The sequence below is a fragment of the Microcaecilia unicolor genome, chromosome 1 (assembly GCF_901765095.1).
Source record: "Microcaecilia unicolor chromosome 1, aMicUni1.1, whole genome shotgun sequence".
Lineage (NCBI taxonomy): Eukaryota > Metazoa > Chordata > Amphibia > Gymnophiona > Siphonopidae > Microcaecilia > Microcaecilia unicolor.
The window spans coordinates 4662509-4677282 of NC_044031.1; the positions used below are offsets into that span (position 1 = coordinate 4662509).

The 14774-nt window shown below is 43.8% G+C and overlaps 1 protein-coding gene across 2 annotated transcripts; it reads left to right on the forward strand.

Moving 5' to 3' along the window:
• Window positions 1-20: 20 nt before the first annotated feature.
• Window positions 21-12547, forward strand: LOC115462193 (gastrula zinc finger protein XlCGF26.1-like). Of its 2 annotated transcripts, none has more exons than XM_030192209.1 (2): window positions 21-48; window positions 11292-12547. In XM_030192209.1, exons 1-2 carry the CDS (start codon window positions 39-41, stop codon window positions 12521-12523), a joined length of 1242 nt encoding a protein of 413 aa, XP_030048069.1. In that variant the 5' UTR covers window positions 21-38; the 3' UTR covers window positions 12524-12547. The 2 variants fall into 2 exon arrangements, with proteins under 2 accessions (XP_030048069.1, XP_030048074.1); XM_030192214.1 differs by lacking the exon at window positions 21-48 and adding an exon at window positions 171-193.
• Window positions 12548-14774: the final 2227 nt, after the last annotated feature.

Below are 14774 nucleotides of genomic sequence, written 5' to 3' on the forward strand. Positions count from 1 at the left end.
TTCACATGGACGTGATGAAGGAGAATTATGAGACTCTGATGTCTCTAGGTAAGGATTTCCTGTTATTCCCCCTGTTAAAATCCCTTCTCAAGCACATTAAGGAGTGACTGGCAGTAGGTGAGTCTCAGTGCAGGAAGCCGGCATGACTGATAATGAGTTATGAAGGAGAATTATGAGATCCTGATGTCTCTAGGTAAGGATTTCCTGTTATTCCCCCTGTTAAAATCCCTTCTCAATCACATTAAGGAGTGACTAGCAGTAGGTGAGTCTCAGTGCAGGAAGCCCATGTGACTGATAAAGGGCGATGAAGGAGAATTATGAGATCCTGATGTCTCTAGGTAAGGATTGTATTATCTTCATTTTTAGAAGACAGAGGGGCTGATTTCTTATGGTTCCAAAGTGAGGACACTTCCTGAAAATGAAATCACACAACAGTCTGTATACACATTTAGGTCTAATTAGTTTAGAGGCAGACTGGCAGGCAGCAAAACGTCTGTCCTAACTTTATTTGGTAAGGTTAATCAGGCAGTGGTCTTAAGATTGGCCGGTGCCTGTTTAACTTCTGGGTGATCGCTGATGGCTGGATATTGAATGCCTGGAGCCACACATGCCACGACATTGCATATCTGGTGTCAGTTCAGCCCAGCCCATGACTGTACTTACTTAGTAACATAGTAGATGACGGCAGAGAAAGACCTGTACGGTCCATCCAGTCTGCCCAACAAGATAAACTCATATGTGCTACTTTATGTGTATCTGACCTTGATTTGTATCTGCCATTTTCAGGGCACAGACCGTAGAAGTCTGCTGTCTGCCCAGCACTAGCCCTGCCTCCCACCACCGGCTCTGCCACTCAATCTTGGCTAAGCTTCTAAGGATCCATTCCTTCTGAGCAGGATTCCTTTATGTTTATCTCACTCATTTTTTAATTCCGTTACCGTTTTCATCTCCACGATCTCCCGCGGCAGGGCATTCCAAGTATCCACCACTCTCTCTGTGAAAAAATACTTCCTGACATTTTTCTTGAGTCTGCCCCCCTTCAGTCTCATTTCATCATGTCCTCTAGTTCTTCTGCCGTCCCATCTCCGGAAAAGGTTCCTTTGCGGATTAATACCTTTCAAATATTTGAACGTCTGTATCATATCACCCCTGTTCCTCCTTTCCTCCAGAGTATATATGTTCAGGTCAGCAAGTCTCTCTTCATACGTCTTGTAACACAAATCCCATACCATCCTCGTAGCTTTTCTTTGCACCGCTTCAATTCTTTTTACATCCTTAGCGAGATACGGCCTCCAAAACTGAACACAATACTCCAGATGGAGCCTCACCAATGACTTGTACAGGGGCATCAACACCTCCTTTCTTCTGCTGGTCACACCTCTCTCTATACAGCCCCTGTAAAATCCTCCGGGGATTTTCACCCATTGCCTTGTCACACTGTTTCATCGCCTTCAGATCCTCAGATACTATCACCCCAAGATCCCTCTCCCTGTCTGTACATATCAGACTCTCACCACCTAACACCACAAAGTGAAATCCACCACAAAGAAAATGTTCCAGTCAATGTGGAAACTTAAACGCGTAAAACAATCCTTCCCGAGGGAAACTTTTCGCAACCTGGTGTTACAAGAAATGATTTATTTTGGGGAAAGAGCTCTAGAGCAACTCGCTACTGTTTATAATTTAAGAGCAGATGCTGTATTTATAAGTTTTAGGATATTAATTTCTCCACCAATCACCAAAGGTGATAATTGCAATAAATTAAATAAATTAAGTATATCTAAAAGATACCATATACTCAGAACACAAAGAGACCGTATTTTTAGCTTCAAAAAGGTTGATTTAATATACAATTGCACACGAGAGGTAGGTTTTAAAAGATCTTTACAGGTAATCTGTGCTTAAAATAGAACAAAGTAGCAGGTCTAGATCAAAAGTTATGTTACTTACAAGTCCTTGTTACAAGCATGCTGTGGTCCAGCTGATTGATGAGCACATGTTTCAGGAGCAAGGCATCAGCGGACCCCAAAGAGAGCAGCAGGTTCCAAGAGGAGGCAGGTCCCAAGAGAGCGAGCTGGGCTGTTTCCAGGCCTTTTATAATGTTAGCAGAGAAGCATGGTGTGTGCATGTCCTGGATATTTTGCAAGGCATTATGGTTAATGTAGTCTGTTCACATGACCACATTATAAGTCCTTCCTTTCTGCACATGTCTGAAAGCTGATGGGAGGGGCAGGTATACCTTTGACAAGCAAATGTCCTGTTTATGGTTTCCCCTCTGAAGTCTTTGTCTTCAATGGGCTCTCCAGACTTTCGGTCTCTTGGGTCTTTGGTTTTCAGAGATGTCCTGATGAGCGTCCAGGTACCCACCTTTTGTTCAGTCTTTTTAGGTGGGAGGGCAGAGAGAGTTATATATCTCTCTTTTGTCTTTGTTAAGTGTTTGTAATTAACTATCCCTGCTATCAGAAGTTCCCAGAAAAAGGGATGGAGAGAGAGAGGCTTGAAATGAAACTATTCTCTCTGCTGCAGTGTCAAATATATATATATATTTAAAAGCTGCACAAATATATTGGTGTATATATATGTATCTGATCCAACACCACATCATGCTACACATTTAATTCTGATGATTGGCTTATACCATAACACCTGGTACAATCAATGGTAATAACCCACCTAGACTACTGCAATGGAATCTATGCAGGATGCAAAGAACAAATCTTAAAGAAACCTCAGACCGCTCAAAACATAGTAGCTAGACTTATATTTGGAAAAACAAGATTTGAAAGTGCAAAACCCCTCTGTGAAAAATTACACTGGCTCCCAATCAAAGAACGCATTGCCTTCAAAATCTGCACCCTGGTTCACAAAATTATCTATGGCGAAGCCCCTGGATACATGACAGACTCATTTTGCATTTTTTAGCATTGAATTTTAATTGCCAAACATTAGACCATTCTTCTAGCTTCTGCAGATCCTTTTTCATGTTTTCCACTCCCTCCGGGGTGTCCACTCTGTTATAAATCTTGGTATCTGCAAAAAGGCAAACTTTACCTTCTAACCCTTTGGCAATGTCACTCACAAATATATTGAACAGAATCGGCCCCAGCACCGATCCCTGAGGCATTCCACTACTCACCTTCCCCTCCTCCGAGCGAATTTCATTAACCACCACCCTCTGGCGTCTGTCCGTCAACCAGTTCCTAATCCAGTTCATCATGTTGGGTCCTATCTTCAGCCTGTCAAATTTATTCAAGAGCCTCCTGTGGGGAACCGTGCCAAACGCTTTCCTGAAATCTAAGTAGCACATCCTTGATTCAATTCTCTGGTCACCCAGTCAAAGAATTCAATGAGATTCGTTTGTTTGGCACGATTTACTATTGGTAAAACCGAAGTGAGGCTTACCGGCCTGTAGTTTCCAGCTTCATCCCTATCACCACTTTTGTGAAGAGGGACCACCTCCGCCGTTCTCCAATCCCTCGGAACCTCTCCCGTTTCCAAGGATTTATTAAACAAATCTTTAAGAGGACCCGCCAGAACCTCTCTGAGCTCCCTCAATATCCTAGGGTGGATCCCATCCGGTCCCATGGCTTTATCCACCTTTAGCTTTTCAAGTTGTTGATACACACTCTCTTCCGTGAACGGTGCTCTATCCACTCCATTCTCATATGTACTTTTGCCAGTCCAGGATTTTCTTCTGTGAAAACAGAACAAAAGTATCTATTTAGCAAATTTGCTTTTTCTTCATCATTATCTACATAGCGGTTCGCAGTATCTTTCAGTCTCACAATTCCCTTTTTAGTCATTCTCCTTTCACTTATATACCTGAAGAAATTTTTGTCACCCCTCCTTACATTTCTAGCCATTTGTTCTTCCGCATGCACTTTCGCCAGACGTATCTCTCTCTTGGCTTCTTTCGAAAGCGCAAGTGGAAGAACAAATGACTAGAAATGTAAGGAGGGGCCACTGTGGGCTGTATATAATGAACCCACAGAGCGGAATGGGGGCTGAATGCTGAAGATCTGGCCATGGACCCTTGGGTGCTGGGTTCAAGGTTCCCACAGGAGATTGTTCTACTCCACCCCATCCACACGCAAGTCCTCCTGTTCCCTATCACCTGCCTCTAGGCTGAGCGAGAGTCCTCCACCTAGAGTCCTACCAGTGGGGGCGCTGTTTCACTATCATATTTTCAATAGTGTGGGACAGGCAAGCTCTGCAGAAGTCCAGGGAACCTGCCTGTCCCTAGTAATTGAAAACACAATATTGAAGCACCGCCCCCTACTGGCATCTTAGAGGGAACACTGGTGATAAGAATGCGCATTAAATGCTAATATTGACAGATACGTGTGGAAATGACTTATTTCCAACTACATGCTAAAAGGTACCTGCCAATACTCGATGGCATGTACAGTTTACAATTTATTAACATTTGCTTTGAAACTTAGCTTAAATAGATCACAAAGGTTTACAAAAAAGTCAAGTAAATGAAAAGAACTCCATAAAAATGATAGAAAATCCACAACTAAACAGAACAACTCACCTATCCAGCCAGAACACACTTCCTTAATCACAGAAAACATTCAGGGAACTCCCCCCCCCCCCCCCCAGTCCCTGAGGCCTGAATGACAAACGCCCAGTGCCGGTACTCAAATGCTAAGCCACTCTTCAGGGGTGGGGTGATCACTGATGGGCCCACCCCACAGCAGCCAGACCCCCTGCAACCAGTCACAGAATCTATGATAAGACAGAATTGGTGTGTAGAGCCTGAGCTCTTTCATTAAAACTTGGGGACCATGGGTCAATTTTAGCAGACAATGGAAAAGGTGCCGGTACTCAGTACCCCCAATTACCCCCTGCAAACGTCTGAGTGAAAAAATAATGAGTCAAGATTTAAAGTGATTTAACTGGCCAGAAATCTATGTTTGGGGCTAACTTATCATTTTTAGCATCACTTAATTGGCCAGTCATTGAATTTCTGGGTTTAACGAGCGCTGCCAGCTGCATTTCAGGCCTTATGTTTTTAGTAAAACTTTACATTTTTTTATAGACCCCTCTGCTCTAATAAAATCAAGGAGAAGATTCCACAGAATAGACGCTAACTAAAAAAAAAATGTACTGTTACGAATAGGTCTACCAACAAGTAGGTGAGATATGGAGCGTGACCAAAGTGATGGCTCGTACCTGACTCAACGGTCGACCAGGGACATTAGACAGAGTTTGAACCCATGAACATACAAAGGCATAACATGATCATACTTACTGAAAGAACTCGAACAAGAAATTGCTGATCTGTTGTTGGCGATCTGTAACCTGTCGTTAAAGTCGTCCGTAGTACCTGAAGATTGGAGGGTGGCCAATGTGACGCCAATTTTTAAAAAGGGTTCCAGGGGTGATAGAGAAATTACAGACGGGGAAGTCTGACTTCAGTGCCAGGCAAAATAGTGGAAACTATTATAAAGAATAAAATTACAGAACACATAGACAAATGTGGTTTAATGGGACAGAGTCAGCATGGGCTCAGCCAAGGGAAGTCTTGACTCACCAATTTGCTTCATTTCTTTGAAGACGTGAATAAACATGTGGATAAAGGTGATCCAGTTGATGCAGTGTATCTAGATTTTCAGAAAGCTTTTGATAAAGTTCCTCATGAGAGACTGCTGAGAAAATTAAGAAGTCATGGGATAGGAGGCAAGGTTCTGGTGTGGATTAAGAATTGGCTATTGGACAGGAAAACAGAGGGTAGGGTTAAATGGCCATTTTTCTCAATGGAGGAGGGTGAATAGTAAAGTGCCACAGGGATCTGTACTGAGACCGGTGCTATTTAACATATTTATAAATGATGTGGAAGTCGGAACAACAAGGTGATTAACCCCTTCTTTCATCAAGCTGCGCTAGCGGTCCCTGCTGAGACAATGAGGCCCCAAATTTGCAGATGACACAAAGCTATTCAAAGTTGTTATAATACATACGGATTGTGAAAAGTTGTAGGAAGACCTTAGGAAATTGGAAGACTGGGCATCCAAATGGCAGATAAAATTTAACGTAGACAAATGCAAAGTGATGCACTATGGGAAGAATAATCCAAATCATAGTTATTGAATGCTAGGGTCCACTTTAGGAGTCAGAGCTCAAGAAAAAAGATCTAGGTGTCATTGTAGATAATACGCTGAAATATTTTGCCCAGTGTACAGCAGCGGTCAATAAAGCAAACAGGATGCTAGGCTTCCGGGTCTCTCAGCTGAGTGAAAGACGGCCAGAACGGAAGTTTTTAGTATTGCGGGGTTGAATGATGAAGCCTGCAGCATCGGAGCTTGCAGCAGGCCGTGGAGGGAGTGAGCGGCGCTGAGAAACCTGGAAGCCTCTCAGCGGAGTGAAAGACGGCCAAAAAGGAACTTTTTATTATTGCAGGGGGGGGGGGGGGGGGGTAGGCCACCCATAATGGATGTCCATGACGAGCACTTGGCCGTTTTTTCCCCCCGCAATTTTTTTTAGGTCACATTTTATGAAGTTTTCAATCCCGCGCAGCCCCAACTTGAGGTACAGACCTCTCACTACATTTTTCAACGTTAAGGCAATCGGAAAATGTTAGTGCATCTCATTACAATAGGGTTTCTACACGATTTGCTCATCTGCATTCCGTTTTCGTTAGCTGCTGCCGTCATCGGAAAAGGGCCTTTAGTGCATGCCAGGGTAATGTACTTGCTCGTTAATGGCTCGTTAAGCTTAGTGCATCTGGCCCTCGAGTGGGGATGTGATTGAGGTCTATAAAATCCTGAGGCCCTCATGATCAAAAGCCCCACGCTGTTCCAAACAGCGCTCTAAAATAGCGCTGGAACAGTGCGGGGCTTTACCGCACCGATGATCAGAGATAATGCATGTAAATTTAAGCAGCGCAATTATCTCTGATCATCGGGTACAAGTGCGGGTGAATTGTGCCTGAGCATGCGCTCAGCACAATCCTCCCACACTTGTTTGACAGGTCTGGACTGTCAAAAGCCCAAACCTGTCAAACACCCTGCCCCGTTAACTAACACCCTGCCCCGAGGCCCGAGCAATGGGGGCTGGAGGTCCGGTGGACCTCCGGTCCCCCTGACGATTCCACCCCCCAGGTCCAGGGAGGGCTGGAGATCCGGTGGATCTCCAGCACCCCCAAACCCCCCGAAATTGGTCCCTGGTGGTCTAGTGGCCGCCGGCAAAACCCCCTACCACCCAGTGAGCGACAGGGGGAGCTGGAGGTCTGGTGGACCTCCAGCCCACCACAACTCCCCCCCCCCCCCCCAGCGTTGTCCGAGCGATCCCTGGTGGTCCAGCGTAAGGACAACCCCCTCCCGGCCCCCCTACCTTAGTTGGAGGAGGGACGCAGCCTGCCTCCCTCCTCTTGGTTGACGACACAGCAAAATGGCAGCGCCCAGGCCCACCCAGGGCATCCTGGGATGCGCTGGGCGGGGCTACAGACCATGTAAGGGAATCATGGGGCGGTAGCAAATGCCGGCGCTAATATGGCGCTAACAGCCTCTAACGCCGGCGTTTGCTTTTGATTTTTTACTCATTCCAAAAGTACAAAGACTAGGGGTCACTCAAGGAAGTTACATGGAAATACATTTAAAACAAATAGGAGGAAATATTTTTTCACTCAATGAATAGTTAACCTCTGGAACTCATTGCCAGAGGATGTGGTAACAGCGGTTACATATCTGGGTTTAAAAAAAGGTTTGGACAAGTTCCTGAGTCTATAGTCTGTTATTGAGATGGACATGGGGGAAGCTACTGCTTGCCCTGGGATTGGTAGCATGGAATTTTGCTGGTAATTGGGTTTTTGCTAGGTACTTATGAGCTGGATTGGCCACAGCTGGAAGCAGGATACTGGGCTAGAGAGACCATTGGTCTGACCCAGTATGGGTATTCTTATGTTCTTATCCAAAAGACATATTTATGTATTTATTTGTTACATTTGTATCCCACATTTTCCCACCTATTTGCAGGCTCAATGTGGCTTACATTGTGCCGTAGAGGCGTTCGCCTTCTCCAGTAGAGAAACAAATACACTGAGTTGGTGTGGTCGGATAAGGTTCATGTGTTATAGACACATTGGGAATTATAGAGAGGAAGAGTTATGTGGAGTCTGTTACAAGCTTTGGTTTCATTGTGTTGCGGAGTTTAGGCACTTAAGTTGGGTTGATGGGGTATGCCTTTTTGAACAGGTTGGTTTTTAGAGATTTCCGGAAGTTTAGGTGGTCGTGCGTTGATTTCACGTCTTTTGGTAGTGCATTCCACAGTTGTGTGCTTATGTAGGAGAAATTGGATCCATAAGTTGATTTGTATTTGAGACCTTTGCAGCTTGGGTGGTGGAGATTTAGGTAAGTTCATGTTGATTCGATTGCGTTTCTTGTTGGTAGGTCTATGAGGTCTAAGCTTTGTTTTCATTGTGTTGCGGAGTTTAGGCACTTAAGTTGGGTTGATGGGGTAAGCCTTTTTGAACAGGTTGGTTTTTATTGATTTCCGGAAGTTTAGGTGGTCGTGCGTTGTTTTCACGGCTTTTGGTAGTACGTTTCACAGTTGTGTGCTTATGTAGGAGAAATTGGATCCACAAGTTGATTTGTATTTGTATGGCAACATTCTCCAAGGTCTGCAGCTGTGCAAATAAACCAATGTCATACCCGCTTAAACAACATTGACATAGTCCAATTGAGATACTAAAAGGATATGTATCAATGTATGAAGGATCCCCTCTTTAATAAAGGTATCGCAATGTACCCAAGAAGAAAACAAAAAAAAAAACTCTTTGCAACACCTTAGCCACCTGATCCTCCCAATGAGATTGGAGTTAATGTGAGCTGGGCACAATGTCCAGACACCCAACATGCCATAGTCTTAGTGACATTAAAAACCAACTGATGACTCTGTAGCTAAGCTGTGACTGCATTCAAACATGTTTGCACTTGGGTAAGGTCCAGAGATGGGGGTTTGGTTTTAGCTACCAATACAATGTCATCAGCATATAAATAACTGCTTATCCCGTAGCCCTGAACAATCACTGCTAACAGAGGATGTGGGATGTGTGTCAAAAGAAGAATTTTAAATTTGTTACGGTAGCTGAGTGACATGTTCATCCACTGCTACTCTAGCTGAGATAATATTTAACCATCTCTCTGACCTCATGTGCAACTTTCTTAAAATTAGTCGCCTTATTTTCCAACTCCTCTTACTCTCTTACCTATCTATAGGTTCCATCTTTTCTATACCCTTCACTGTCTGTTCAAATGTTCTATTACGTATTGGGTTGACATAGTAAGTAGCATACTGTGCCATACTTTGTATTGATATTTGACTATTTTTACTGCAGTTTGATCTATTCTTACTGTAATCAGCCTTGAGTGAATTCCTTCAAGAAGGCGGTAAATACAGTGGGGGAAATAAGTATTTGATCCCTTGCTGATTTTGTAAGTTTGCCCACTGACAAAGACATGAGCAGCCCATAATTGAAGGGTAGGTTATTGGTAACAGTGAGAGATAGCACATCACAAATTAAATCCGGAAAATCACATTGTGGAAAGTATATGAATTTATTTGCATTCTGCAGAGGGAAATAAGTATTTAATCCCTCTGGCAAACAAGACCTAATACTTGGTGGCAAAACCCTTGTTGGCAAGCACAGCGGTCAGACGTCTTCTGTAGTTGATGATGAGGTTTGCACACATGTCAGGAGGAATTTTGGTCCACTCCTCTTTGCAGATCATCTCTAAATCATTAAGAGTTCTGGGCTGTCGCTTGGCAACTCGCAGCTTCAGCTCCCTCCATAAGTTTTCAATGGGATTAAGGTCTGGTGACTGGCTAGGCCACTCCATGACCCTAATGTGCTTCTTCCTGAGCCACTCCTTTGTTGCCTTGGCTGTATGTTTTGGGTCATTGTCGGGCTGGAAGACCCAGCCACGACCCATTTTTAAGGCCCTGGCGGAGGGAAGGAGGTTGTCACTCAGAATTGTACGGTACATGGCCCCATCCATTCTCCCATTGATGCGGTGAAGTAGTCCTGTGCCCTTAGCAGAGAAACACCCCCAAAACATAACATTTCCACCTCCATGCTTGACAGTGGGGACGGTGTTCTTTGGGTCATAGGCAGCATTTCTCTTCCTCCAAACACGGCGAGTTGAGTTCATGCCAAAGAGCTCAATTTTTGTCTCATCTGACCACAGCACCTTCTCCCAATCACTCTCGGCATCATCCAGGTTATCACTGGCAAACTTTAGACGGGCCGTCACATGTGCCTTCCGGAGCAGGGGGACCTTGCGGGCACTGCAGGATTGCAATCCGTTATGTCGTAATGTGTTACCAATGGTTTTCGTGGTGACAGTGGTCCCAGCTGCCTTGAGATCATTGACAAGTTCCCCCCTTGTAGTTGTAGGCTGATTTCTAACCTTCCTCATGATCAAGGATACCCCACGAGGTGAGATTTTGCGTGGAGCCCCAGATCTTTGTCGATTGACAGTCATTTTGTACTTCTTCCATTTTCTTACTATGGCACCAACAGTTGTCTCCTTCTCGCCCAGCGTCTTACTGATGGTTTTGTAGCCCATTCCAGCCTTGTGCAGGTGTATGATCTTGTCCCTGACATCCTTAGACAGCTCCTTGCTCTTGGCCATTTTGTAGAGGTTAGAGTCTGACTGATTCACTGAGTCTGTGGACAGGTGTCTTTCATACAGGTGACCATTGCCGACAGCTGTCTGTCATGCAGGTAACGAGTTGATTTGGAGCATCTACCTGGTCTGTAGGGGCCAGATCTCTTACTTGTTGGTGGGGGATCAAATACTTATTTCCCTCTGCAGAATGCAAATAAATTCATATACTTTCCACAATGTGATTTTCCGGATTTAATTTGTGATGTGCTATCTCTCACTGTTACCAATAACCTACCCTTCAATTATGGGCTGCTCATGTCTTTGTCAGTGGGCAAACTTACAAAATCAGCAAGGGATCAAATACTTATTTCCCCCACTGATTCTTACTGTAATCAGCCTTGAGTGAATTCCTTCAAGAAGGCGGTAAATAAATCCAAATAAATAAACAGAAATAAAATTATGCTGTTATGAGAGAAGAAATATGAACTCCCGTAAGCAACTTAATACTGGTATTTTGAATTAATTGTAACTGGGAGAGTCACATTAATCACAGCTGATCCGAAATGTGCGGCTGCATCAGTGTCTGATCATCTCAGAGCAGTGATTATAGGATCAGAAATGCAGAAATATTTTTACAGTCAGGAATATATGATTAATGCCTTTCTCAACCTCCACTAGGTGACGAGATCACACAAGAAAAGGAGACAGAGGAGAAGCGAGAAGAACGTGAGAAATCTTTTACACACGAGGAACACTTATCACAACACCTGAAAACACACACAAAAGAGAGACACTTTCCATGTACTGAGTGTGACAAATGTTTCAATCGTAAGGATCACCTAATACGACACCTGAAAACACACACACAAGAGAGACGCTGTCCATATACTGAGTGTGACAAATGTTTCCATCGTAAGGATCACCTAACACAACATCTGAAAACACACACAGAAGAGAGACGATTTCCATGTACTGAGTGTGACAAATGTTTCAATCGTAAGGATCACCTAATACGACACTTGAAAATACACACACAAGAGAGACGCTTTCCATGTACTGAGTGTGACAGATCTTTCAATCGTAAGGATCACCTAACACAACACCTGAAAACACACACACAAGAGAGACGCTGTCCATGTACTGAGTGTGACAAATGTTTCAATCGTAAGGATCTCCTAACTGAACACCTGAAAACACACACACAAGAGAGACGCTTTCCATGTACTGAGTGTGACAAATGTTTCAATCGTAAGGATCTCCTAACTCAACACCTGAAAACACACACACAAGAGAGACGCTGTCCATGTACTGAGTGTGAGAAACCATTTCAATGCACTGAATGTGAGAAATGTTTTCATTTCAAAGGACAGCTAGAGAATCATTATAGAAGCCACACGGGAGAAAGACCATTTAAATGTGCTGAATGTGGGAAACGTTACAGTTGGAAAAGTAGCCTAAGATTCCATCAGAATATCCACACAGGTGATAGAACATTTCCGTGCAGTGAATGTGGAAAATGTTTTAGTTCAAAGTGTGCACTAACAGGGCACCAGATAATTCACCTGAAAGAAAAACCCTTTCCATGTAGCGAATGCAAGAAAAGCTTCAGATGCAAGGGTTACCTAAAATTACATCAAAGAATCCACACCGGAGAGAGAATCTTTTCGTGTTCAGAATGTGGGAAAGATTTCACACGTTTGAAATCCCTACGGACACATCAGAGAAGCCACAAAAGACTATTTCCCTGCACAGAATGCAAGAAGAGCTTCACACGCCGGTTTTGCCTGATAAATCACCTGCGAACTCACACTGGGGAAAAACCTTTTCTGTGTACCAAATGTGGGAAAAGGTTTAGTCTAAAGAGCAGTTTAAAAAACCATCAATTGTTTCACACTGGATTGGTTGCCTAGACCTGTTAGATGGACTGAACACCCCACCTACCCCCCTTTGGACAGAGCCCACTGCTCCTTGCTGTAGACGTTTGCAGCAGAGCAACAGAAGGAGGAAGGTCCCATAGTCCTCCTAGCTCCTCAAAAGGACTGTCTCTTTTGAGTCCTAGGCGGTGCACCTCGTTGAGTAGAACTGGCTCTCCATGCATCTAGCTGCTGAGCAGGACTTGTCTTCAAGGAGGCTCTGAAGCCCGGACTTTCCCAGGTCCTTGACCGGCTTTTCACGCTCCTTCCCAAACAACAAACCCTGAAAGGGGATCTTGCAGTGCTGAGACTTGCAGGTTGCATCTACTGACCAGTTCTACAGCCACTAGGAGGGAACAGAAGAAAGGCTGTAGGGTATTGTGCAACATGACAGAATGAAACAAGGAAATGAAGACTGCTTTGGTCACCACTAGGAAGGCCACTCCAAGGCATTTAGCACGTCTACTAGGAAGGTCGCTCCTGACTCCAGCCGTGCAGTTTCCAGAAGGTCGCTCTTTGCTACATAACCACCACAAATTGCCAGCTGAACACCTTGCACTGCCTTCTTATCAATGGAATCAGGGCCGTGCCAATGCGGTAAGCCAGGTAAGCAATGCAGGGGGGCGCCTGCCTTTGAGGGGCGCTGCTGCGCTACGGTCCCTGCCTTCCACTCACTAGCTGAAGTTGCGATCGCCCCTGCCCTCCTTTTCATGGCAAACCGGAAGTGAAAGCAACAGCAGTATTCACTGAGGCAGGCAGGCTCTTCAAGTTATTTTAAAGAATGCAACCAAATTGCTATATATGCTGTGGTTTGGGGCTAATTCCTCACTCAGGGTGAGCTTCAGAGCTTGAACCGCATTCAAATTAAAGACAACCTGAAATTTTAAAAGTGTTAAAAATAAGTTTTTAAAGTATTTGTATTAAATCTAATTGCAGAATTCAGGTGCTGGGAGTCTGTACTTGGTTGTCATATGCTCAGATTTGTTTAAATCGTATGCAAATTAGTCCGTTTTTGGGAGGTTCTCATTTGCATATTTATGAATAAAAAATGATGGAAGTGTTTACAGCCTTAATGTTAGGGCATGGCTCTGATCAAAAGTGTGAAGTTTGGTCCAAAAACGAAGGGTTTATCTAGTGTTTTTCACTAAAAATTCCGATTACAGTGTCTGTATGTTAATCTGCATTCAAATAGAGCTCTCTGATTGGATGATCAGCTTTTGTTAGAAACCTGCCGGGAAGGGAACAGAGTGAGACAGCAACTGACTGTCGGTTTGGCCAAGAGAGACATGCAGCTGTGAGTTCCTGTGTGTGTTGACTGAAATTATAAAAGACTGCCAGATTATGTGGTAAATGAGAAAATATGAATGAAAAGAGGTTGGTGGAGATTGAAGTTTGAGATTTCTCTAGTGAAAAAGGATCTGAATATTTCAGGATTACTTGAAGTTTATGAAGAATAGAAAAGGGTGAATTTCAGTTTAAGAGTGTTTAAATCCTATAAACTATATAAAGGCTAGGTAGATTTAAGTGACTGTAAGCAAGGAAACCTTAATATTTAATCTGAAATAAATATTTGATCTGAGATAGTTGATCAGAGACAAATGTTTGATCTGAATTATATCCTTTGGTGCAAAGGAGATTAGAAAAAGAATCTTTGGAAACTAAGAGGACTTTGCTCACATTTTGAATTAGCATTCCTATTTTGAGTTGGAAATCTTTGAAGTGTTATGAAAATACATTTTGCTTTAATGAAATTGCTAAACTTTAGAGTCAGAGATTTATGAATGAGGGATACATACAGTGCTATTTTTTTCCTGAGGTCCAGCTTACTTGCCTGCTCCCTTCTGTTCCTGCTCTGCTAGACGGAGGGGGTGGGGGCGCCAACTGATAGTCTGCAGGGGGGCACCAGAGACCCTAGGCACGGCCCTGAATGGAATCCTTCAGAGCCAAACCTCACCCACTGGAATAGTGGCCTTCTACATCACCATCATCACCAAAAATGAAACCACAACAATGAAAGACCATTTCCCTGCACAGAATGCAAGAAGAGCATCACACGCCGGGATTGCCTAATAAAACACCAGCGAAATCACACTGGGGAAAAGCCTTTTCCGTGTACTGAATGTGGGGAAACATTTAGTCATAAGGATCTCTTGGTATTACATCAAGCGACTCATAAACAGGCATTAAAATCAAGAGAGAGACCATATCCATGTACTGAATGTGACAAATGTTTTACTACAATGTCACA